The sequence below is a fragment of the Phocoena phocoena genome, chromosome X (assembly GCF_963924675.1).
Source record: "Phocoena phocoena chromosome X, mPhoPho1.1, whole genome shotgun sequence".
NCBI classification, from domain to species: domain Eukaryota; kingdom Metazoa; phylum Chordata; class Mammalia; order Artiodactyla; family Phocoenidae; genus Phocoena; species Phocoena phocoena.
In genome coordinates, this window is record NC_089240.1 from 129,500,418 (window position 1) to 129,523,396 (window position 22,979).

The 22,979-nt window shown below is 42.5% G+C and overlaps 1 protein-coding gene across 1 annotated transcript; it reads left to right on the plus strand.

The window, feature by feature from the left end:
* Positions 1 to 1,065: 1,065 nt before the first annotated feature.
* FUNDC2 (FUN14 domain containing 2) lies at positions 1,066 to 21,343 on the plus strand. Its single transcript, XM_065901147.1, has 5 exons — positions 1,066 to 1,198; positions 5,449 to 5,599; positions 13,252 to 13,327; positions 17,982 to 18,113; positions 21,185 to 21,343. Exons 1-5 carry the CDS (start codon positions 1,066 to 1,068, stop codon positions 21,260 to 21,262), a joined length of 570 nt encoding a protein of 189 aa, XP_065757219.1. The 3' UTR covers positions 21,263 to 21,343.
* Positions 21,344 to 22,979: the final 1,636 nt, after the last annotated feature.

Below are 22,979 nucleotides of genomic sequence, written 5' to 3' on the forward strand. Positions count from 1 at the left end.
AGCTTTACACATTATGTGATTTAATCCTCACAATAAGACTGCAATGTGAGTACAGATGAACCATCTGAGGGGCAGAGAGGTTAATGGCTTGCCAAAGAGCACACAACTACCCATCTGTCCTAACCAGACAGTGTCTTAGGCACTGGGTGCAGAGCAGTGAAAAAGAAACAACTGAGAAACGGTAAGCAATACCTGAAAGACAGGAATACCTTACGTATGTTAGAAGGTGAAGTAAGTACTGTGCCCAAAAGGAAAGTAAGTAGAAGGGGAAGGAGGGGTGTACTAGGCTGCAATTTTAAATGAGGATGGTCATGGAAGGCGTGCCTGAGGAGCAGGTGACCTGTTAACTGAGGGAGAGAAACGACTGTGATTTGGGCTGGGACGGAAGCAGTGGAGGGGCGAGCAGGGCTGGATTCATTGTGAAAGTGGCGCTTCTGCTGGTTGCTGATGAACTGGGTTTGTGGGCTTCTAGAAACAGGTGTTCAGAATAACAGCAAGGGTTTTGCAAAGGTGGCGTTGCCGTGAACTGAGACGGAGTAACAGCGAAAGCTGTCGCTTGGGGCTGGGGCGGGGAGGTGCGCCGCGGCACGTGGTTAAAGGGCTCGGCGGGCGCTGCGGGCAGCGAGGGCTTTCCTTTCTGAGCCCGTCTCTGTCACTGGGACTGCAATGTTTCTTAAATGTCTGTCTTCTTCCAGTAGCACAGCGTCGGACACAGAGCAGGCACTGATAAATACGTGCTCAATGTTAACATGAGCAACCACTACAAGCCCGCTTTCTTTATTTTTAGTAAAGTTAAGGAGTGAAGCAGTCTTCACTGTCGAAAGGCCGCACTGCGGTCGCGCACGGGGAACCCCCTTCCAGGCCAGCTGCGAGCTAGACTACGTTCTGCGGCATAACTCCTCCGTGAGAGGCCTTCCGCGCACGCGTGTTCCGACGCACCTGGGGGTCGGCGCCGCGGGACTTGTGACACCGCCCTTGGCGCCTTGTGAAGCGGCTGCGCCCGGGGAAGGGGACTAGCCGCCCCGTGCCCCGCCCCGTCCCGCCTCTTCCGCCGCCGCCATGGGAATGGAAACATCTACCCCACGTGCCGGAAGCCAGCTAGCGCCGACGGTGGCGCGCCACTCCGCGCCTTACGGAGCCGAGCCCCTACAGGTGTCATCGCGAGACGAGCTCGCCGAAATGGCCGCAGCCGGTCAAGGTAAGGACGGGCGCTCGCCGGTGGCGCCGCGAGGAGCCGACTTCCCGGGCTCCGGAAGGGACGGGCTCCGCGCCTCCCAGGCCCAGCAGTGCCCCTGGGGGGGGCCCGAGCGCCGCAGGGGCGGGGCGGGCGCCCGGAGTTCCTCTGTGGCCCGGCCGCTCCCGAGGTCCGGCCAAGGTCAGTGGCCGGGCTGGAGCCGAATTTGCCCTCGCTGTTGTCTCCGGCCGGGCTCCTCCGCCTTCCGGCCCCGCCCCCGACAGCCTCGGCCTGGAGACATTTTGTCCCTGTTCCCGGAAGCACTCAGGCACCTTGAGACTAAGGCAGCTTCTTTGTCCCTGTGGAGTGACTTTTCAAACACCGGGCCGGCGTCTTTCCGTGTGCAGGCCGCCTCTACTTGTGCTATTGATGGTTTTGAAAGAGTACACGTGGTATGGTTCTTGGAAATCGCCTATTTAGTCCGCGTACTGAAGGGGAGAGTCCGTGAAAAAAAAAGCCTGTAATAAAATACACAGTGGACCACGTCTTCAGTTGTGCTTCTTATCCTGCTTCTTTGAATGCTTCAGGCTATGTTCAGTTCAGTACTGGCTCACAGAACCATTATCAAAAACTCAATTATATAAATTTAAGATTACATAAATTATGTTAAAAACAGGGTGAAAATACCCAAAATTCATTACTTCCTTATTGTTTGCCCTGTTTAGTTATTATCAGTACTCTTGAGGTTATGGACATCTGTTGTGTCTGTGTGGTGGAAATAACGTAGCGTGAGAAGCCGCGTCTCTTGCCAGCTAGCTCCGCATTCAGCGCTGTCACACTTCAGTGACGTCACACCCTGGATGTTGGTGTACATTACTAGTCAGCCCTCCCCCCACCCCAGCGCGCTTGTGAAACGTTTACCTGGGGACTTCACTGGCGGTCCAGTGGTTACGCCTTCACCTTCCAGTGCAGGGGGTGCAGGTTCCATCCCTGATGGGGGAACTAAGGTCCCACGTACCTCCTAGCCAAAAAGCCAAGGCATAAAACAGAAGCAATATTGTAACAAATTCAATAAAAACTTTGAAAATGGTCCAGATTAAAAAAAAAATCTAAAACAAACCAAACCGTTTACCAGCACACCTGAATTGAGGTGACTCAAAGGTGTTGGAATGCACAATGGAATTATTTTCCTGCAGAGCAGACTGCCCTTATTTAGTTAAAATGTATAGTTTGCTCAGATATTTGCACCTAGGAAATTGGTGGGAGAAACTTTGAGGCTGACATTAGGAATTTCCACCTTTATCATATTGACGATCACATAATACTGTAATCATTGCTTTCCTGGGCTCGCAAGCAAGGCTGCTGACTGGTCGGTATAGTGCTTAGCAGTGTGTGTTGAATGACTGAGTGACTCCTTTTGGCTGGAGCCCTCTATTGAGCTAAGGAGCTTGTTAAAATGACATTAAAACAAAACTCAGAACTCATTCTTGTTTTCAGTGATGTTCTTTAACCCAGGGAGAGAGTTTCTTCTTCAACACAGCAGTAATGTTTTGTGGTTACGTTAGAACAAAAATTTTCATTTAACTACTTGTGAGGCCATAGAAGGCCCAGTTCCTTAAACATCCATATTTTGGCTTTGCTAAATTGGTATCTATGGTCCATCTTGAATTAATTCTTCAATTATATTTTGTGATTGTGTAAAGTAGGGATTGAGGGTTTTTTTGTTTGTTTAATACACATACCTAATAGTTCTAACACAATTTGTTGAAAGGACTTTCTTTCCCTATTGAATAACGTTGGTGCCATGTGAAAATCAAATGACTGTATGTGTAGATCTACTTCTAGACTCTATATTCTCTTCCACTGATATATTTTTATATGCTTAGGTCAGTTCTACACTGTGTCAAATAGGGTACTTTTATAAGTCTTGAAATTAGTTACCTGTGTGTTACTGTAGTTTTATAAGAAGTCTTGAAATTCTTTGAACTTTGTTGCTTTTTTCCCCACAATTGTTTTGGCCACTGGTGGCACACTGTATTTTCCTAAGTGGTTGCAGCAATATCTCCCCATTCCACATGCTGTTTTTTTCTGTGTGACTTTGACACTCCTCCTGCTGAGTACTGGGGTCTATATTCCCTCTCGAATCTGAGTGGAAGTTTGTGACTGCTGCAGCAGAATACAGTGGAAGTAACACTGCATGGCTTTGGAGGCTAGGTCTTAAATGGTAATATAGCTTCTGCTGAGCCCTTGAGTTTCCTTACTCTCTTACTCCCTTTCTTGGGACAGGCAGCCTTGACCCTAGCCACCATGCTGTAAGGAAGCCCAAACTAACCCAGAGCAAGGCAGCCTGTATGTGTGAATGTAGTAGATGATACCAGACGCCTGCCTGTAATTCTTCCAGCTGAAGCCACAGACATATGGAACAGAGATGAGCTGTATCCTGTCTGAATTCCTGATCCATAGAGTCTGGGAGTATAAAAGTGATTGTTTTGCTCTGTGAATGAAGTTTTGGGGTAATTTGTTGTACAGCCATAGTAACTGGAATACTACTCTAGGTCCTTTATACTTCCATATAAATCTTAGAGCCAGCTTCTCAATTTCTAGATAAAAACTTGCTTTTTGATTGAGATTGCAACTCTGCAGTGTTTCCTCATTTACAGTGTAGAGTTCTTTGCCTCTTTCACTAAATTTATTTTCCCACAGAGAGAGGGATTAGACATTTTGTTAACTCTTTCCCTTTTTGGGCAAATAAATCACCCTCTGAGCCTCTACTTCTTAATTACAAAATGGAGTTAATAAATAGTACCTTGTTCTGTACCTACTTTGTTCTGTGGATTTAATTATATATACATGTTTATTCCTTAGCACATTGCCTGGTAAATAGTAACAGCTCAATTAAATGTTACCTCTTTTTCTTAATGTCTTTATTGGAGTCTAATTGCTTTACAATGGTGTGTTAGTTTCTGCTTTATAACAAAGTGAATCAGTTATACATATACATATGTTCCCATATCTCTTCCCTCTTGCGTCTCCCTCCCTCCCACCCTCCCTATCCCACCCCTCTAGGTGGTCACAAAGCACTGAGCTGATCTCCCTGTGCTATGCGGCTGCTTCCCACTAGCTATCTACCTTACGTTTGGTAGTGTATATATGTCCATGCCACTCTCTCACTTATCCCAGCTTACCCTTCCCCCTTCCCGTGTCCTCGAGTCCATTCTCTAGTAGGTCTGTGTCTTTATTCCTGTCTTATCCCTAGGTTCTTCATGACATTTTTTTTTTTTTTTTTTTTTTTTTTTATGCGTTACGCGGGCCTCTCACTGTTGTGGCCTCTCCCGCTGCGGAGGACAGGCTCCGGACGCGCAGGCTCAGCGGCCATGGCTCACGGGCCCAGCCGCTCCGCGGCATGTGGGATCTTCCCAGACCGGGGCACGAACCCGTGTCCCCTGCATCGGCAGGCGGACTCTCAACCACTGCGCCACCAGGGAAGCCCCATGACATTTTTTTTTCTTCTCTATCCTGCCCTGCCACTAGGTTCATCAGTACCATTTTTTAAGACTCCATATATGTGAGTTAGCATACGGTATTTGTTTTTCTCTTTCTGACTTACTTCACTCTGTATGACAGACTCGAGGTCCATCCACCTCACTACAAATAACTCAATTTCGTTTCTTTTTATGGCTGAGTAATATTCCATTGTGTATATGTGCCACATCTTCTTTATCCCTTCATCTGTTGATGGACACTTAGGTTGCTTCCATGTCCTGGCTATTGTAAATAGTGCTGCAGTGAACATTGTGGTACATGTCTCTTTTTGAATTATGGTTTTCTCAGGGTTACCTCCTATCTTTATTACCACTGGAGATACACATAGTACTGAGAATTTGTGAATTTGTGGGCTATTGAATAGTATTGAGTTACTCCTGAAAAGGAGAGGCAAATGAAGAAAACCCATTTCATTTAGGATGCATTATTAAGTATTACTACCAGTTTTTCCTAGGTCCTTTTGGCTGTTTTTAAATTTCAGGGGAAAAACTAGAGTACTGGTTCTAAATTGTGTAGGTTTTTTTCCTCTGAGATATTTGTTGATTTTAGTCTGATTTTCAAAAGTTGCTGGTCAGAATTGCAGAGTCAGTTTACTCTTTAAAATAGATTAATATTTAGATGTCCTTATTACAACTGTCTCTGTTTCCTTAAAAATTTCTTAATCTAGGTTAGGAATGTTAGTGATTTATTGTAAAAGTAACTTTTCTTATTCAGTATCTTAATTCTTGTAGGAAACTTTGAGGGAAAATTTGAGTCACTGGATCTTGCAGAACTTGCTAAAAAGCAGCCATGGTGGCGCAAGCTGTTTGGGCAGGAATCTGGGCCTTCAGCTGAAAAGTATAGCGTGGCAACCCAGCTGTTAATTGGAGGTGTCACTGGATGGTAAGTGATGTAAAAAATGTCCAGTATCTTTTTTTGCATGACTCGGTGTTGGGGTTATAGGAACCATCTCTTTTAACCAATGAAAATACATTGACTTGTGAAATTGATCATTTAATAAATAGTATACATCTAAACATAATGTTAAAGTGCTATTTAATGGTTACACATAGTGAGTATTTACTACATGTCAGGTACCATTTTAGATATTTATATAGGTATCTCATTTCCTTCTCACAGCTATGAAATTGTTATTGTTATTTTCTATCCTCATTTAATAGAAACTAAGGCTTAGAAAGGTTTACTTGATCAGGGCCACATAGTAAGTGCTTTCTATCACTATAGATCACTTTGCATCTTCTAGAATTATATATAAATGGAATTATACAGTATGTATTCTTTTTTGTTTGGCTTCTTTCACTGAGCACACTAATTTCGAGGTTCATCTGTGCTGTTGTATGTATCACTAGTTCATTCCACTGTATGGATGAACTAGTTTGTTTATCCATTCCCCTTTGATGAATATTGGTTTGTTTGCACTTTTGGGCTAAAATGCTGTTAACATTTGTGTACAAGTCTTTGTATGAACATATGCTTTCATTTCTTTTGGGTAAATATCTAGAAAGAGTTAGGCTGAGTCATAGTAGGTGAATGTCTTAACTTTTTAAGAACCTGCCAAGCAGTTTTCTAAAGTATTGTCTTACATCTTACATCTCCCCTAGCAGTATATGAGGGTTCCAGTTTCTCTACCTCCTCACTAACACTTGGCATAATGTCTTTTTTTTTGAAGTATAATTGATTTACAGTGTTATATTAGTTTCAGATTGCAGTGTAGTGATTCAGTATTTTTGCAGATTATACTCCATTAAAAGTTATTATAAGATAATGGCTATACTTCCCTGTGCTATACAGCATATCCTTGTTGCTTATCTATTTTATACATAGTAGTTTATAGTTCTTAATCCCCTACCCCTATCTTGCCCCTCCCCACTTCCCTCTGCCCACTGGTAAACACTAGTTTGTTTTATATATCTTTCAGTCTGTTTCTGGCATAATGTCTTTTTGATTACAACCATCCTAGTGGCTGTGAAGTGATATCTCATTGTATTTTTTTGTTTTTGCTTTTTTGTTTTTTTATTGCGGTACGCGGGCTTCTCACTGCTGTGGCCTCTCCCGCCGCGGAGCACAGGCTCTAGATGCGCAGGGCCAGCGGCCACGGCTCACGGGCCCAGCCGCTCCGCTGCATGTGGGACCCTCCCGGACCGGGGCACGAACCTGTGTCCCCTGCATCGGCAGGTGGACTCTCAACCACCGCGCCACCAGGGAAGCCCTCATTGTGGTTTTAATTTACATTTTCCTGATGAATAATGATGTTGAGTATCTTTTCATGAGCTTATTTTTTGCTATCCATATGTCTTTGGTGAGGTATCTGTTTAGATATTTTCTGCATATTTTTATTGGGGAGTTGGTTTTCTCTCACTGCTGAGTTGTGAGAGTTCTTTATGTATTCTGGATACAAGTCTTAGATATGTGATTTGCAAATATAATCTTCTACTCTGTAGCTTATTATCTTGACAATGTCTTTCGAAGAACAGAAGTTCTTAATCTTGACATACAATTTATCAACTCTGTTTTATGTCTCTAGCTTTTGGAGTCATATCTGACAATATTTGCCTAATCCAGGGTCACCAAGATTTTCTTCTATGTTTTCTTCTATATGATATATAGGTTCAGATTTTTCATTTAGTTCCATGATCCATTTTGGTTTACTTATTGTATATGTTGTAAGGTAGGAATCCAAGGTCTTTCTTTTTGCATATGGATATCTGATTGTGCCCACATGATATGTTGAAAGACTGTACTCCTCTACACTGAATTGCCTTTGTACTTACGCTGAAAATCAATTGACTATATGTCTTCTTTGTTAAACTGATTTGTCTGTCTTGGTGCTAATATCACACTGTTTTGATCACTGTAACTTTATAATAAGTCATGAATCAGGCAGTGTAAATCTTACAACTCTGTTGCTTTTCAGAGTTGATTTGACTGTTCTAGGTACTTAGCATTTTCATATGAATTTTAGAATCAGCTTGCTGCCGATATCTACAAAAAGCCTGGTGAGACTTTGACTGGGATTGCGTTGATCCATAAACATGGCTGTCTCTCCATTTGACTGTGCTGTGCGGCTTACAGGATCTTAGTTCCCCGACTAGGGATTGAACCCACACCCTCAACAGTGAAAGCTCTGAGTCCTAACCACTGGACTGCCAGGGAATTCCCTGTTTCGGTTTCTTTTAATTTCTCTCAACAATGCTTTGTAGGTAGGTCTTTCACATCTTATATCAGATTATTCGCTAAATATTTCATATTTTTGATGTTATTGTAAATGCTATTACTTTTAAAATTTCACTTTCTCATCGTGCATTGCTTATATTATAGAAATGCAATTGATTTTTGTATATTGATCCTGCATACTGCAATCTTGCCAAAGTCACTTACTAGTTTGCAGAGTTTGGGGGTCCCTAAGACTACCCTCATGTTTGATAATTCCCTAGGAGAATCCACAGAACTCACTGAGAGCTGGTATACTCATGGTCACGATTTTTTACAGCAAAAGGATACAGATTAAAATCAGCCAGGGGCTTCCCTGGTGGCACAGTGGTTAAGAATCTGCCTTCCAATGCAGGGGACATGGGTTTGAGCCCTGGTCTGGGAAGATCCCACATGCCGTGGAGCAACTAAGCCTGTGCACCGCAACTACTAGAGAGAAGCCCGCGTGCTGCAATGAAAGATCCCAAGGGCCGCAATGAAAGATCCCAAGGGCTGCAGCTGAGACCCAACACAACCATAAATAAATAAATATTAAAAACAGAATCAGCCAAAGGAAGAGGCACATGGGGCAAAGTTCAGGAAAGTGGAGTCTGTATGTTTAAAATGGGTTTCTTGGGACTTCCCTGGTGGTCCGGTGGGTAAGACTCTGCGTTCCCAATGCAGGGGGCCCGGGTTTGATCCCTGATCGGGGAGCTAGATCCTGCATGCATGTCACAGCTAAGAAGTTCGCACCGCATGCTGCAACTAAGAGCCCACATGCTGCAACTAAGAAGTCTGCATGCCACAACTAAAGATCCCACGTGCTGCAACTAAACATGCTGCAACGAAGATTCCCAGTGCTGCAACTAAGACCTGGCACAGCCAAGATAAATACATAATGTACATACATAAATATTTTTTTAAAAACAGTTCTTTAAAATGAGTTTCTTATAGGCAGCATATAGGTGGGTCTTCCTTTTTTTAATCCAATTTTACAATCTTTTCATTTTAATTAGGGTGCTTAGACTATTTACCTTTAAGTTTATTTTTGTTATCATTGGGTTTAAATTTACCATCTTGGTGTTCTGTTCTTTATTTTCTTTTGGATCAAATATACGTGTGTGTAATAAAAATAGGTATACTGTGTATGTGTGTGTATATATATATATATGTATATATTTAAATTAAGGTGAAATTTATGTAACATGAAAGTGGCATTTAGTACATTCACACCTTTGTGTAACCACTGCCTCTCTCTAGGTTCAAAACATTTTCATCACTCCAAAATAAAACCCCATCCCTGCTGAGCAGTTACTCCCCATTCTTCCCTCTCCCCAGCCCCTGGCAACCATCTGTCTGCTTTCTGTTTCTATGGATTTACCTATTCTGAATATTTTATATAAATAGAATCATACAATATGTGACCTTGTATGTCTGGCTTCTTTCACTGAGTATCATGTTTTGTTTTGTTTTGTTGTTTTTTTTTGGGACCGCACCGAGTGGCATGCAGGAACTTAGTTCCCCGACCTGGGATTGAACCTGTGCCCCCTGCAGTGGAAGCAGGGTGTCTTAACCACTGGACCGCCAGGGAAGCCCCCTGAGCATCGTGTTTTTGATGTTCATTCACGTTGCAGTGTGTGTCAGGACTTCTTTCCTTGTTATGGCTACATCTCGCCAACACTTATTATTTTCATTAAAAAAAACCATTTTAATATAGCCACCCTAGTGGGCATGACACGGGTGTGAAGTGGTGACTAACGATGTTGAGCATCTTTTCATGTGTTTGTTGGCCATCTGTACATCTGCTTTGGAGAAATTGAGTTGTTTGTCTTTCTGTTCTTGAGTTGTAAGAATTTTTTATATGTTTTTGATACTAGATTCTTACCAGACATGATTGCAGATATTTTCTTCTATTCTTTAAGTTGTCTTTCCACTTTCTTGATAATGTCCTTTGATGGACAAAAGTTTTTAATTTTTATGAAGTCCAGTTTATTCGTTCTTTTTTGTTCTTTTGTTGCTTGAATCACATATTTTTCATAATTCTGTTTATGCCCCTTCTTGGTTTATTACTTGTGTCTCTTAATTGTGTAATTTTAATGGTTGCTTTAGGGTTTATAGGATGTATCTTTTACTTACCACAGTCTATCATCAATAGATATACCACTTCATGTAGAGTGTAATGCTCTTACAATAGTATACTTCCGGGACTTCCCTGGTGGTCCAGTGGTTAAGACTCTGCCTTCCAATGCAGGGGGTGTAGGTACAGTCCCTGGTCAGGGAGCTAGGATCCCACATGCCTCACAGTCAAAAAAACAGAAACATAAAACAGAAGCAGTATTGTAACAAATTCAATAATGACTTCAAGAATGGTCCACATCAGGGCTTCCCTGGTGGCACAGTGGTTGAGAGTCCGCCTGCCGATGCAGGGGCACGGGTTCGTGCCCTGGTCTGGGAGGATCCCACGTGCCGCGGAGCGGCTGGGCCTGTGAGCCATGGCCGCTGAGCCTGCATGTCCAGAAAAAAAAAAAAAAGAATGGTCCATATGAAAAAAATCTTAAAAAAAAAATAAAACAGTATACTTCCATTTTACCCTTTTACCCTTGGTTTTCATTATCATACATTTAACCTTTACATTTTTTCATTAAATATTGATTTCTTATATTTTTAAATAATGAAAATGAAACCTTTTGTATTTATCCGTATAGTTTATTTCTTGTGCTCATCATGCTTTTGTGTGTATCCAGATTTCCATCTGGTATCATTTTCCTCCACTTTTAACATTCTTTGTACTTTTGGGCTGCTGGTGATGATTTATTTTTCAGCTTTTGTATATCTGAGAAAGGTCTTCATTTCATCTTTGTTTTTTTGAAAGATATTTTTACTGGGTATAGAATTCTAGATTGACAGGGTTGTTTCTTCCCCCAGTACTTTAAGAATGTTCCATTATCTTTTGTCTTGCATTATTTTCTATGAGAAATGTGCTGTCTCTGAATTTTATTCCTCTGTACCTAATATGTCCCTCCCCCCGCCTTTCAGGCTGCTTTTAAAATATTTATCATTTGTTTTGTGCTTTGAGTTCATTAAGCTGTTTAGATCTATCAATTTACAGTTTTCATCAAATTTAGAATATTTTCTCATTATTTATTCAAATATTTTCTATCCTTCAACAGTTCTAGTTAGACATATTATTACACTGCTTGAAATTTTCCTGTAGTTCACTGACACTGTTTATTTTTTTTAACTTTTTATTTTGAGATAACTATAGATTCACAGGTGCTTGTTAAAAATAATCCAGAGAGTCTCTGCACCACAGATACTGAGCCTGCACTCTAGAGCCCTCATGCCACAACTACTGAAGCCTGCGTGCTTAGAGCCTGTGCTCTGCAACAAGAGAAGCCACTGCAATGAGAAGCCTGCACCCCAGCAAAGAGTAGCCCCTGCTTACCACCACTAGAGAAAGCCCGTGCGCAGTGACGAAGACCTAACACAGCCAAAAATAAATAAAAATAAAAAAAATTTTAAAAATGCAAAAAAAAAAATCCAGAGAGCCCATCCTTCAGTTTTCCCCAGTGTATAACTATAGTTCAATATTACAGCCATGTTCATGTATTTTTCTGTTTCATTTTGATAGTTTTTATTGCTATGTCATGTTTACTAATCTTTACTTCTACAGTATCTAAACTGCTGTTAGTTCCATCAAGTACAGTGTTCATCTCAGACATAATTTTCATCTGTAGAAGTTTGGTTTGTATCCTTTTAAAATATGTTCCTTGTCCCTACTTATTACGTGGAATCTTTCCTCCAGCTTCTTGAACATGGAATACAATCATAATCACTTCTGATGTTTTTGTCAGCATTCTATCATTTGTGCCATTTCTAGGTTGCTTTCAGTTGATTTCGTTTTTTATCATTATGGGTCTGTTTTCCTGCTTTGCCTGCCTGGTAGTTTTTTTTTTTTTTTTTTTTTTTTTTTTTTTTTTTTTTTGCGGTACGCGGGCCTCTCACTGTTGTGGCCTCTCCCGTTGCGGAGCACGGGCTCCGGACGCGCAGGCTCAGCGGCCATGGCTCACAGGCCCAGCCGCTCCGCGGCATGTGGGATCTTCCCGGACCGGGGCACGAACCCGTGTCCCCTGCATCGGCAGGCGGACTCTCAACCACTGCGCCACCAGGGAAGCCCCTGCCTGGTAGTTTTTAATGGGATGGCAGTATTGTGAATTTTACCTTATTGGGTGCTAGATATCTTTTTTATTCTTATATAATTGAGTCTTGATTCTTGTTCTGGGACACATTTACACATGGCTTTAAAAAAATTCCACATGTGTTCTGTACCTTACTCTATAGAACTAATTTTAAAGATAAAAGAGACTGAGAAGAAAATTGCTGGAATTTATATATACTTCATTTTTTTCTCCCAAATTTCTTTGGAGGGGAAAAGCACCTTTATCCATGTTAGGTTTTTGAGAAGACGATCAGAGAAATAAGAGCTAGTTGACGATCCAGTTGGTTGCCTTTATCACGAGTGAATCTTAGCTGCAAAATGTCAGTTAATGCCTTCACGTCAGGGACTTAGGGCCAGTGGATACAGGGTACAGGCAGTTTACTTCAGCTTATAATCACATTTAAGAACTGAGATGAGTCCTAACGGGTTATTTACTAGTCCTATCATTCCTCCAGTTTAGGAGTCCCTTCTGAGATATACCTAGCTTTTGTTTAAAAACATTTAAAATCCTTGTGAGGTCCTCCATGCAATGTTTTATTGATATTGATATATTTTTTCTCCTACTGAAGTGTACCAAGCAGTAGGTGGTAGAAAATGAGGGCAGAGAGGTAAAGGGAGACTGGATGTAAGTGTAGGGCTTTATAAGCCATCTTCAGGGCAGAGTTTTCTGTCAAGAGCCATGTGCCGACCAGAGAAGATGGCACTGAGAGCCTGTCCCTTATCCCATGCGACCACTCTGGCCTCATACACAGTCATGTGTTTACTCGCTTCAGGGCTGCTCCCTCCCTGCCGCCATTTCTCTTCCATATTGCTGACTGGAGTCTCTGCCTTATCCTTTCCTATGTTGATCCATTCTCCACAGTGTAGCCAGAGTCATCTTTTAAAAACACGGCTTGGGAGTTTAAGGGATTTTCTCAAGGCCACAAAATGAAGTGAGTAGTAGCGCCAAGATCCGAGTCAGGGTCTTTGTGAGGTTGGAGCCTCTGCCGTTCCCTCGTTCTGGAGGGGACGGGCTTTATGCCTGGAGTAGGAAGGAGCTGGGCCATCCCAAGGTGAGCAGGCTCTGAATGTTGTTAGAAGTCCATGCTTGTGTTTGTCTGACAGCTTGTTAACTTGATTTTTGTAGGTGCACTGGTTTCATATTCCAGAAGGTTGGAAGGTTGGCTGCCACAGCTCTGGGAGGTGGATTTTTCCTGCTTCAGGTCTGTATGTGGAGTCTTTCCCTGGTTTCACGTACCATTTGAAATGCTAGTAACCTTTTGAGTCAGACTTCTTCAATTACTAGGTGGATTACATTTTGTCATTTATAACACGGGGACACGTGCATATTCCTTATCAGAGCTCCCTTCCAGGGTTTTCAAGACCACTTGAAATATGAAGCAAGTGTGATTTCAGAAATCCCAGGTGTGATGCAGTGCCCTGTGATACGATTTATTCTTAGACACAAAGTCGATGAGAGACATGAGGGCTAAATGACACTGGTCAGATGGCCTCTGCTGGCCCGTGGCGTGGAGTTTGTTTTGAACCACTGGCTGCTGGCTCCCTGAGGCTGTGTGTGTACAGTTGGTTTGCAAACCTGACTCCACATTGGAATCACCTGGGAATTTTATAGAACACTGATGCTTGGGGCCTGCCCCTCACCTCCGTCTGATTTCACGGGCGGTAGGCCTGCTTGTATATCGGAGTATTTTTAAAGTTGCAGGTGATTCTGAGGTGCAGTCAAGCTGAAGTGTCCGGATCCACAGCTCCTTGTCTTCTCTCGAAGGTAGCAGCCCTCATTTTAGTGAGGTCGTCCCACGTTAGAATCACAATTTGAGTGAGTTTTCCAGACGCGTCAGGTGAAAATAAAGTGTGTGGAAGAGGCCAGAAGAGGCCCGCTCATGACTGGTGGGCCGGGGCGGGTGTGGTACAGCATCACTGCATCACAGATGCCCTCAAAACCCAATGCTTGAAATGACCATCTTTTTATCATCTCAGTTTCTGTGCATCAGCAATTCGGGGAGGGGAGGGTGGGCGCTTGGGCTGGCAGCCTCAAGGGGTTCTAGCCAGAGCAGGGAGCTGGGGCGGGTCCAGGCCTCTCCCTCCCCTCCCTCACTCGGGTCTCAGCTCCTCCTGCGGCCTCAGTTCTCCAAGCGCCCTTGTTTCAGAAACATGGTGAAAGCTGCCCGCCCTTTTCTGCCCAAGCCTGGGAACTCCATAGCATCACTCTGGCAGCATCCTGCTTGTGACTAGCAAGGCACCAGCAGCTGCCCCCGGACCCGTTCCCTGCGTAGCTTCTTGGCTCCCTCCCTGTGGCTGTTAGCAGACAGGCCCCTCCTATTGCCTTCTGGGTTTCAGTCATCTTTCCTTCCTCGCACCCCTTCAGATGCAAGTGCAGTGACAGCTCTCTTACGCTAGACCCACAATCCTGTTCTGTCCCTGTGGTTTCCCTGAGTATCTTCATATTGCTTTGAAATGCCTTAATCTGAGTGCACCCTCTGTTTCTTTTGGGGGTTCTGACTGACAGAAGTAATGGGCATTAGAATAATCTCCAGGAAGGACCCTCGCACTGGGATTCTGGTATTGCTTGGGTCAGATGTGCAAGGAGTGCAGTGCAGGTAAGACATGGGGGTCTGTGCTGTGCACGCGTGTGCCCTGTCACCAGGGTAGTCACGATGTTGGGAGATCAGGGGTGTGGTTTGACGTAAGGATCCAGTTTCCTTTCATCCGGGTTGTTGTCCCAGCAGCACTTAGTGAATAAGTCTTCCTTTTCTCGTTATTTGTACCATTGCCTTTATCATATATCAAAGTTCATATATGTGTGGCTCTGACTCTCCTTTCTGTACCTACTGAGCCTTGACAGTGGGCAAGACAAGTTCCTCCACATATTCTTCAGGATCGTTGTGGCTGCTTTCGTACTTTTGCTTCTCCATCTAAATTTTACAACAGGCTTGTCAGTTCCTTTCAAAGATTCTGTTTAAATTTTCATTGGGGGACTTCCCTCGCAGTCCAGTGGTTAAGACTCTGTCCGCGCTGCTATTGCAGGGGGCGTGGGTTCGATCCCTGGTTGGGGAACTAAGATCCCGTGTGCTGCACGGTGCACCCAAAAAGAGGGGAAAAAAAGACTAAGAAGAAAAATGTTTGACTGGAATTGCATGGGAACCATATAGATAAATTGGGGGAGAATTAATATCTTTTATGATATTGTATCATCTAGCTGTGAACACAGGCTTTGTCTCCATTTATTTAGGTCTTCTTTAATGTCTTTGTCTAGACTTCTCTTATTTTTTCCATATAGATCTTGTCCATCTGTGGTTCAGTTTTATTCCTAGATACGTTATGCGAGCTTTAGTTGCTCTTCTGCTTTTCCCCAGGCACTTACCCTGAGCCCTAAAGCTGTCTCCCAGTTGGACTCCGAGTGATACAACTACTGATGTAGAACATCTTTTCATGTGTTTATTTACTGTCCAGATCTCCTTTTTGCTGAAGCATCTATTCAGGTCTTTTGTCCGCTTTTAAATTGGATTGTCTGTTTCTGTACTTTTTATTCTGTCCTGTTAATCTGTGTGTCTTCTCCAATACCACACTGTCTTGATTGCTGTAAAATCAGGTAGTGTGATTCCTCCAACTCTGTTCTTTTTCAAAATCGTTTTGGCTGTTCTAGTTCCTTTGTCTTTTCATACACATTTTAGAACCAGCTTGTTTACATATCTGTAAAACATCTTGCTGGGATTGGGATTGCAATAACTCTGGCTTAATCATTTCTCTTTGAGTTCTTTCTTCAACAGACATTTTATAGTTTTCAGTGTACAGATCCTATATGATTTTTGTTTAGATTTGTACCTAGTGTTCGATTATTTTGCAGCTATTGTAAAACCATAAATTTCATTTCCATTTCCAATTCAAATTGCTAGCATATAGAAATACAATTTATTTTGTGTGTTTATCTTGTAGTGTACAGCCTTGCTAAACTCGCTTTTTGTGTGTAGGAGTTTTTGATTTTTGTTGGATTCTTTGAAATTATGTAGACAAACATGTCTACAAATAGTGACATTTTGACATCTTCCTTTCTGATCTGGACGCCTCTTACCTTATGTTCTTCCTTGTTGGACTATGACTTCATTTCCAGCACAGCGTTGAATAGGAATAGAGACAGTAGACATCCTTGCCTTTTTGTTAACATTGGATGAAAGTATTCAGTCTTTCACCAGTAAGTATGATTGACGTTAGCTGTATGTTTGTAGATGCTCTTTAGCAAGTTGAGGAAGTTCTCCCTGTTTCTGTTTTTCCAAGAGCCTTTACAGGAATGTGTGTGGAATTTTGTCAGAATGTTTCTGAGTCCTGCCTGAAGTCTAGGCCAGGTGATACCTTAGCAAATATGGGAAATACACGGCTCTGGGCTTCTCCAGTCAGATGCTCTTGTTTCCTTCAGAGCCCCCAAGTAGCTGTTCAATGTACTTCGTCGTGTGGGAGAGACGGTGGAGTAACAGAATCGGAACTTGAATGTAGTGTACGATTTTTGAGATGCAGCTATATTGCTGCTACAAGTAGTCTGTTCTTTTTAGTACTGAGCAACATCTTGTGTAAACACGACACAACTTGCTTATTCATTCATGTGCGGATGGACATTTGCTTTATTTCCAGTAAAGCTGCTGTGACGAGCTGCCATTCTGGGTATAGCATAATGGCACGTGCAGTTTCAGTGTTGGCGGATGATGCCAAACCGCTCTCCTAAAAGGCTGCTGGTAAACACTCTCAGTAAGGGTGTGATAGGAGTGTCCATTTCCCACATCCTCATCAACACTGTATATTTTCAGTATTTTACTCATCTCCAATCTGATAAAAAAAGTATAGCAACTCAGTAATTTTAGTGTTAATTTCCTGGATTACTTGTGAAGTTGAACTTTTCCCTTTTGTTGGCCACGTTGTTTTGTGAGTTGCCTTTACCCGTTTCTCAAATGGGGTTTTTTCCTTACTGATCTCCAGAAGAATTTCACTTTTTATAAGTATTAATGTTTTGTTTGTTAGATATATTGCAGATATTTTCTCCAGCCTGGTTTGGGTGACTGATTAGTTGGTTGGTGCTGTTAACTAAAAGAGAGACTAGAGGGAGAGCAACTGACTAGACAGTGGAGAAGAATTTCAGTTTTAGATATTTTGAGCTATCCAGGGAGTTATGATTTATCATATCAGAAATTTGGAGGAGAGAAGTGATACACAGGGAGGACTGACTGATGGCCTGTTCAGTCTCTTCGTTCCCTGGGTAACACTAATCCATCAGGAAACTCCATGTGTGAATGAGTTTTATCCTGTTCGCACATTCTTTATGAAATGCTTCTCACTGAGGTGTGTGGGTGCGCACCTGCTGTCTTGAGCAAGGGAAGTAGGCATGTTCTGTAGGTATATTTGGATGTGCTTCTCCCTTACAAGAAATCGCTCATGAGAAACCTCTGTGATTTCTTTCTGAGCATCAGTGATTACTACGTGACATCCTTGCCCTGTTCACGTTGTTGAGAAACTCAGGCTTATGTCGCCTTTAAGGTTTCTTTACCTTACATCTTGACTTCCAGTTCTGATTTTCATTTACCATTTAATTTTTTTAAGCTAACTTGAAATTTTATAGAGATGGGTAAGAGTATAAATAAAGTAAAAGAATTGCCAGCAGTCACTGAAGGCCAGTGTGTGGATTTCCGTTGACAGGCATAGGGCCTCGCACATAGGGTGGATGCTCAGTAGATGTGGAGTGAATGTCGTTGAAATACAAAAAACTGGACGGCAAATATCTCCAAAGATAGAAACTCAGAAGGATTTTTGGTAACATATTTCAGTGATTTATCCTGTGTTTCTCCTTTATTGCTGTCATTTTTTAAACTAAAGCTTGCAAACCATACTGGCTACATCAAAGTGGACTGGAAGCGGGTAGAGCGGGACATGAAGAAAGCCAAGGAGCAGCTGAAGGTCCGCAAGGGCAGCCAGACACCTGTGGAGGTCAAAAGCAAAGCAGACGAGGTGAGACTTGTTTTGTTCCTGTGCAGTGTGTGAAGGGTGCAGACAACTTTGTGTGTAAAAAATGGGGTAGACACACCAATATGTCAGCCTCAGATGGAATATCCTCACCTCGGTGGCAATTTAAAAGGTTAAACCTACAAGGACCAGTAGGTTTGGTGACTTTTATTGCTGAGCGAGAGTGCAAAGTGCTACAGGCACATATGTGGATCGAGCATCCCTTGAAGAAGTTCTTGTTGGGATTGGAGCGGCACGTGAGGGGTGGTGGGGAAGATGTACCTTGTACAGCCACTCTGATCACTTTGAGTGAGTCACATTTTTGTCTCCATACACACACATCGCTGAAACGTCCAGAATGTGTAGCCCAGGGGTTGACGAGCTTTTTTTGTAAAGGGCCAGATGGTACATGTTTTCAGCTTTGTAGGCATTGTGATCTCTGTCACTACTGAACTCCACTGTGTAGCGTGAAAACAGCCATAGACGATGGGTAGGCAGGTGGGTGTGGCTGCGTTGCAATGAAAGTTTATTTAAAAATAGGTGACGGGCTTCCCTGGTGGCGCAGTGGTTGAGAGTCCGCCTGCTGATGCAGGGGACACGGGTTCGTGCCCCGGTCCGGGAAGATCCCACATGCCGCGGAGCGGCTGGGCCCGTGAGCCATGGCCGCTGAGCCTGTGCTCCGCAACGGGAGAGGCCACAAATAAATAAATAAATAAATAAATAAATAAATAAAATAAAAATAGGTGACTGGCTGGATTTGGCCCACGGGCTATAGTTTGCTAACCTCTGATCTAAGGCATGAAATCAGGTCAGATTATACTGGAGGGACAGGAGAAGGGCTTCTTTTTTAAAAGGATGTATTTTGTTACTTCTTTATTACCTTTGGAAAAATGTCAAATGTCCCAAAGATATAAGTGCACTTAACCAGGGAGAAATAAATCAGGATCAAGGTGTCAGGAAGGTGCCTGGTTAAACCTACAAGGACCAAGAGAACAGGAAGGGAATACCAGGAGACAAGAAATATTAGCAAATGTTTGAAAGTTGGAAAGCACATTGACGAGTGGTAGATAACTTAGCAGAGGAACTTCCCTGGTCCGGTGGCTAAGACTCTGTGCTTCCAGTGCCAGGGACCTGGGTTCAATCCCTGGTCAGGGAACTAGATCCTGCATGCCGCAACTAAAGATCCCACATGCCGCAACTAGAAAAAAAAGATTCCACATGCCACAACTAACACCTGGTGCAGCCAAATAAATAAATATTGTTTTTAAAAAAATGACATTCCCTTTAAAGAAGAAAAAAAAGAAAAAGATGATTCTTTGTGGTGGCGAGTGTTCAGCCAAAGGTGTCCATTGCCAGAATACTACTCAGCCATATAAAAGTATGAAATTTTGCCATTTGCAGCAACATGGATGGACATAGAGATTATCATACTGAGTGAAATAAGTCAGACAGAGAAAGACAAATATCATATGACATCACTTATATGTGGAATCTAAAATATGACACAAATGAATCTATGAAACAGAAGCAGACTCACAGACATAGAGAACAGAGTTGTGGTTGCCAAGGGGGAGGGAGGGAGGGACTGGGAGTGTGGGGTCAGCAGATGCAAACTAGTATCTATAGGATGGATACACAACAGGGTCCTACTGTAGAGCACAGGGAACTCTTCAGTATCCTGGGATAAACCAGAATGGGAAAGAATAGGAAAAAGAATGCATATATATGTACAATGGAATCACCTTGCTGCACAGCAGAAATAAACACAACATTGTAAATCAACTACATTTCAAGGAAAAAATGAGCACATCTTACTTTATGTAAATTATACCTCAATAAAGTGTAGTAAGATGGAAAAGTTCAAAAAGAAGAACAAAAAACCCCGCAAATAAATTTTTTATAAAAAAAGCTGTCCATTGCCCAGAGTGGAACGTGACATTTGTGCACTTAGATAAGTCCTTCCTCCTTCCTCCCTTCCATCCCTCCTCAAGCTCAAGGTTATGAAACTTACACTTTTTTCACTTCAAAAATTTTTTTATTTTTCAGACATTTACAAAAGTAATACATGATTGTTGAAAACTTCTTTAATGATACAGGAATGTATATAATAAAAAGTATAAGGTTAATGTTTGATTAGAACCAACTGTTGCCTTACAGTGTGCACTTATATAAAGTAACCAGAAGGTTTGGTTGGCCACAAATGTTTGGTTGGCCACAAATGTTTGTGGTATCCCTCTTTGTGGCCTGGCCCTCTCACAGGCCCCAGGGAGAGTGGCTGGTTCCCCCTGAGAGCCCGTATTCATATTTGGGGAGCAGGAAATGAAAATGTTCGGGTTAGTGTTTAGCAGCAAGGAGACCATTGGTGATTTCTGCGAGAACAGTTACAGTCGGCTGGTGGAGTTGAGAGCCAAGGTGTAGCAAGTTGAGGAACGAGTGAAGATGAATGAAAGAAGTTATGTCAGGAAATTGTATGATTTTTGTCACTCCCCCTGAGGGCAGATGGCAAGAGACAATGCGTCAAATAGGGAAATATAGTTCCAGCCAAGTCGGGGAGGAGTGAAGACACAGGGACAGTGGGAATGAGGGGGCTCGAGGGTCCCAGGACGCTGGGTGGTGGCGTGTGAAAGGTCGGGGTGGGGTTAGGGAGATGAACCCCTGTACGTAAGTTCAGGAAACCAGTAGGCCAGGCTACAGGGTGTATTCCCCTCGTGAATACTTTTCTATGGTAGCACTTGGGAGAAAGTTCCCTCTGGGATGGAGGTCGATAGAGCACATGCATGGGAAGCTGTAGGAATGTGAGAAAATAAGGTTTCAGAGGAGGGTGTATGGGTAGATGGACAGACGCGTGGGCGGGAGGAACGTGTGGACAGGTTTGGAGGAGACACCAGTTTACTGAATGTGGTGCCTTCTCTCTTTGCAAAGTCCCGTCTGAAAAGCATCCCTTGAATGTGATCACTGTGCGCTAGCACCCCGCCACTACCTTATCCAAAGACGCGTCATCTCACCTTCTGATCTGCGTCCTGCTTCCTAATAATATCCTCAGCAAAGTAATCCACTGTGCTATCTTCTGTTCCTAGGTGGTGTCGTTTGTGAAGAAGAATGTTCTAGTGACTGGTGGATTTTTCGGAGGCTTTCTGCTTGGTATGGCATCCTAAAGAGGATGACTTCACTTCCTTATTCCTGGTTTTTCCAGCCAGCGGCCTCTTCACTCCGTCATAGGATAGCAAAGCCTCTCCTCTTCGTCCTCCTCTCCCTCGCCTTCCTCCCTGCCGTGGCGTATCTGAATGGCTTCTGTAGGCATCTGTTGGTACAAGTGGATAATGGCCCCACCATGACCTTGACGGCAAAGCGGCAACGGAAGAGACAGTAGACATTAACTCTTCTCCCACCACGCTCCCCCCTTGACTAATCTCTAGGTCAGCAAGAATATTCCTTTGTCCCCTATGGAAGATACTTACCAGAACGTGGTACAAGATGGCTCACCGTGGAGCGTGAGTGGACCCTCAGAGGTTGTCCCAAACTTGATTAGGAAAAGAAATAGCAAGCATATAAGATACCTTACTATGTCCTGCCTGGAAAGGAACTGAATACATTTGCCTGTAAGCATGAAAGATTTTGGTATCTTGGTGTCTACTTTCTTTTGTAGTAGATTTTAGGTTACAGAATGAGAACTACTTGTACTGGCTCTAATTATCCTGACAGAATGGGAGCATGCGCACTACAGTTGAAAAAATCTGCATATGGAATGAACTTGTGCTAAAGATACATATGCTGAGCTGAAGGTATTGTGTTTGGTGGGAAGGTCTTTAGGGAAAGCAACCAATAGATACATTTAGGATGGTCAGACTTAGTGAATCACTTAGAGGCATTGAGGTATTATCTACAGATGTTTTCCATCATACAGGATAATGTATCTCATGCTGGTTTCCAAAGGATTTATTTATGGCAAAATAAGTGACTTTAGGTGGAAGAGGGAAGAAGCTCTTGGATTTTTATTTAATAGAAAAGGTTTTAAGCTTTGAAATGTGAAATATTCTTTACCTCTTGTCAAACATCAGGGGTAGCCGTAGCTCCTCTGTGCCAGTTCTACTATTTATCCGGTTAGTATGAAATATATAACATTTGAACCAGAGTTTTTAAATGGTGGCATTCCAAGCATTAAGCATGGAGAACAGTAGCGACAGCACATGTGAAATAAATTATTTCTATCATCAAAGGTAATCTGTCTCAGGATGACCCCAACTCTTAGAATTTTTCTTTAAAATAAAAGTTTATAGATATATCCATGCTTAGAAACTTAACACATTTTTCTGTACTGGCCTTCTATTGTACCATCTAGAATACCCACTGCAGGAAGGCAAGGCTTGTGTCTTCACCATTATATCCATGGAGCCAAGCACTTAATAAGTACCCAGTATCTGTTGAATATATGAATAATGAGCTCATAGAAAAGTATCTGGAAAAGGCACTGATCCACAGGATTTGTGAGACTTTATGAGTTCTGAAAATTTGGAAAACTTGGAATTAACTTCTTAAACTTGCAGGTGATCCTTTGCAAAATGTATGTTCTTAAGGCCTTCCTTTTAAAATGTTCGCCTTTTTACTTACCTTGGGAATGATGTATTGAATTTGGAAATTGTAGCTACTAGTGGATGTGTGGAATTTTTTAGAATTCATCCATTTGCATTTTTCTCCTTATGTTATGGTAGTATTTTAAGGCAACATTAAGTTTTGCTTGTAACATGTATGAATTATATACAAATCATAATGGTATGAGCCACATTGTTCCATATTTTTGTAGAAGAACTCAAATTTTTTTCACTTTTTATTATGGAAACATTCAAACATATATAAAAATACAGAAAATAGTAC

Coding starts and splice junctions, on each gene's coding strand:
- FUNDC2 (XM_065901147.1), top strand. CDS start 1,066: ATGGAAACATCTACCCCACGTGCCGGAAGCCAGCTAGCGCCGACGGTG. Junction 1,199..5,448: donor AATGGCCGCAGCCGGTCAAG/GTAAGGACGGGC, acceptor TAATTCTTGTAG/GAAACTTTGAGGGAAAATTT. Junction 13,328..17,981: donor GTGGATTTTTCCTGCTTCAG/GTCTGTATGTGG, acceptor TTTAAACTAAAG/CTTGCAAACCATACTGGCTA.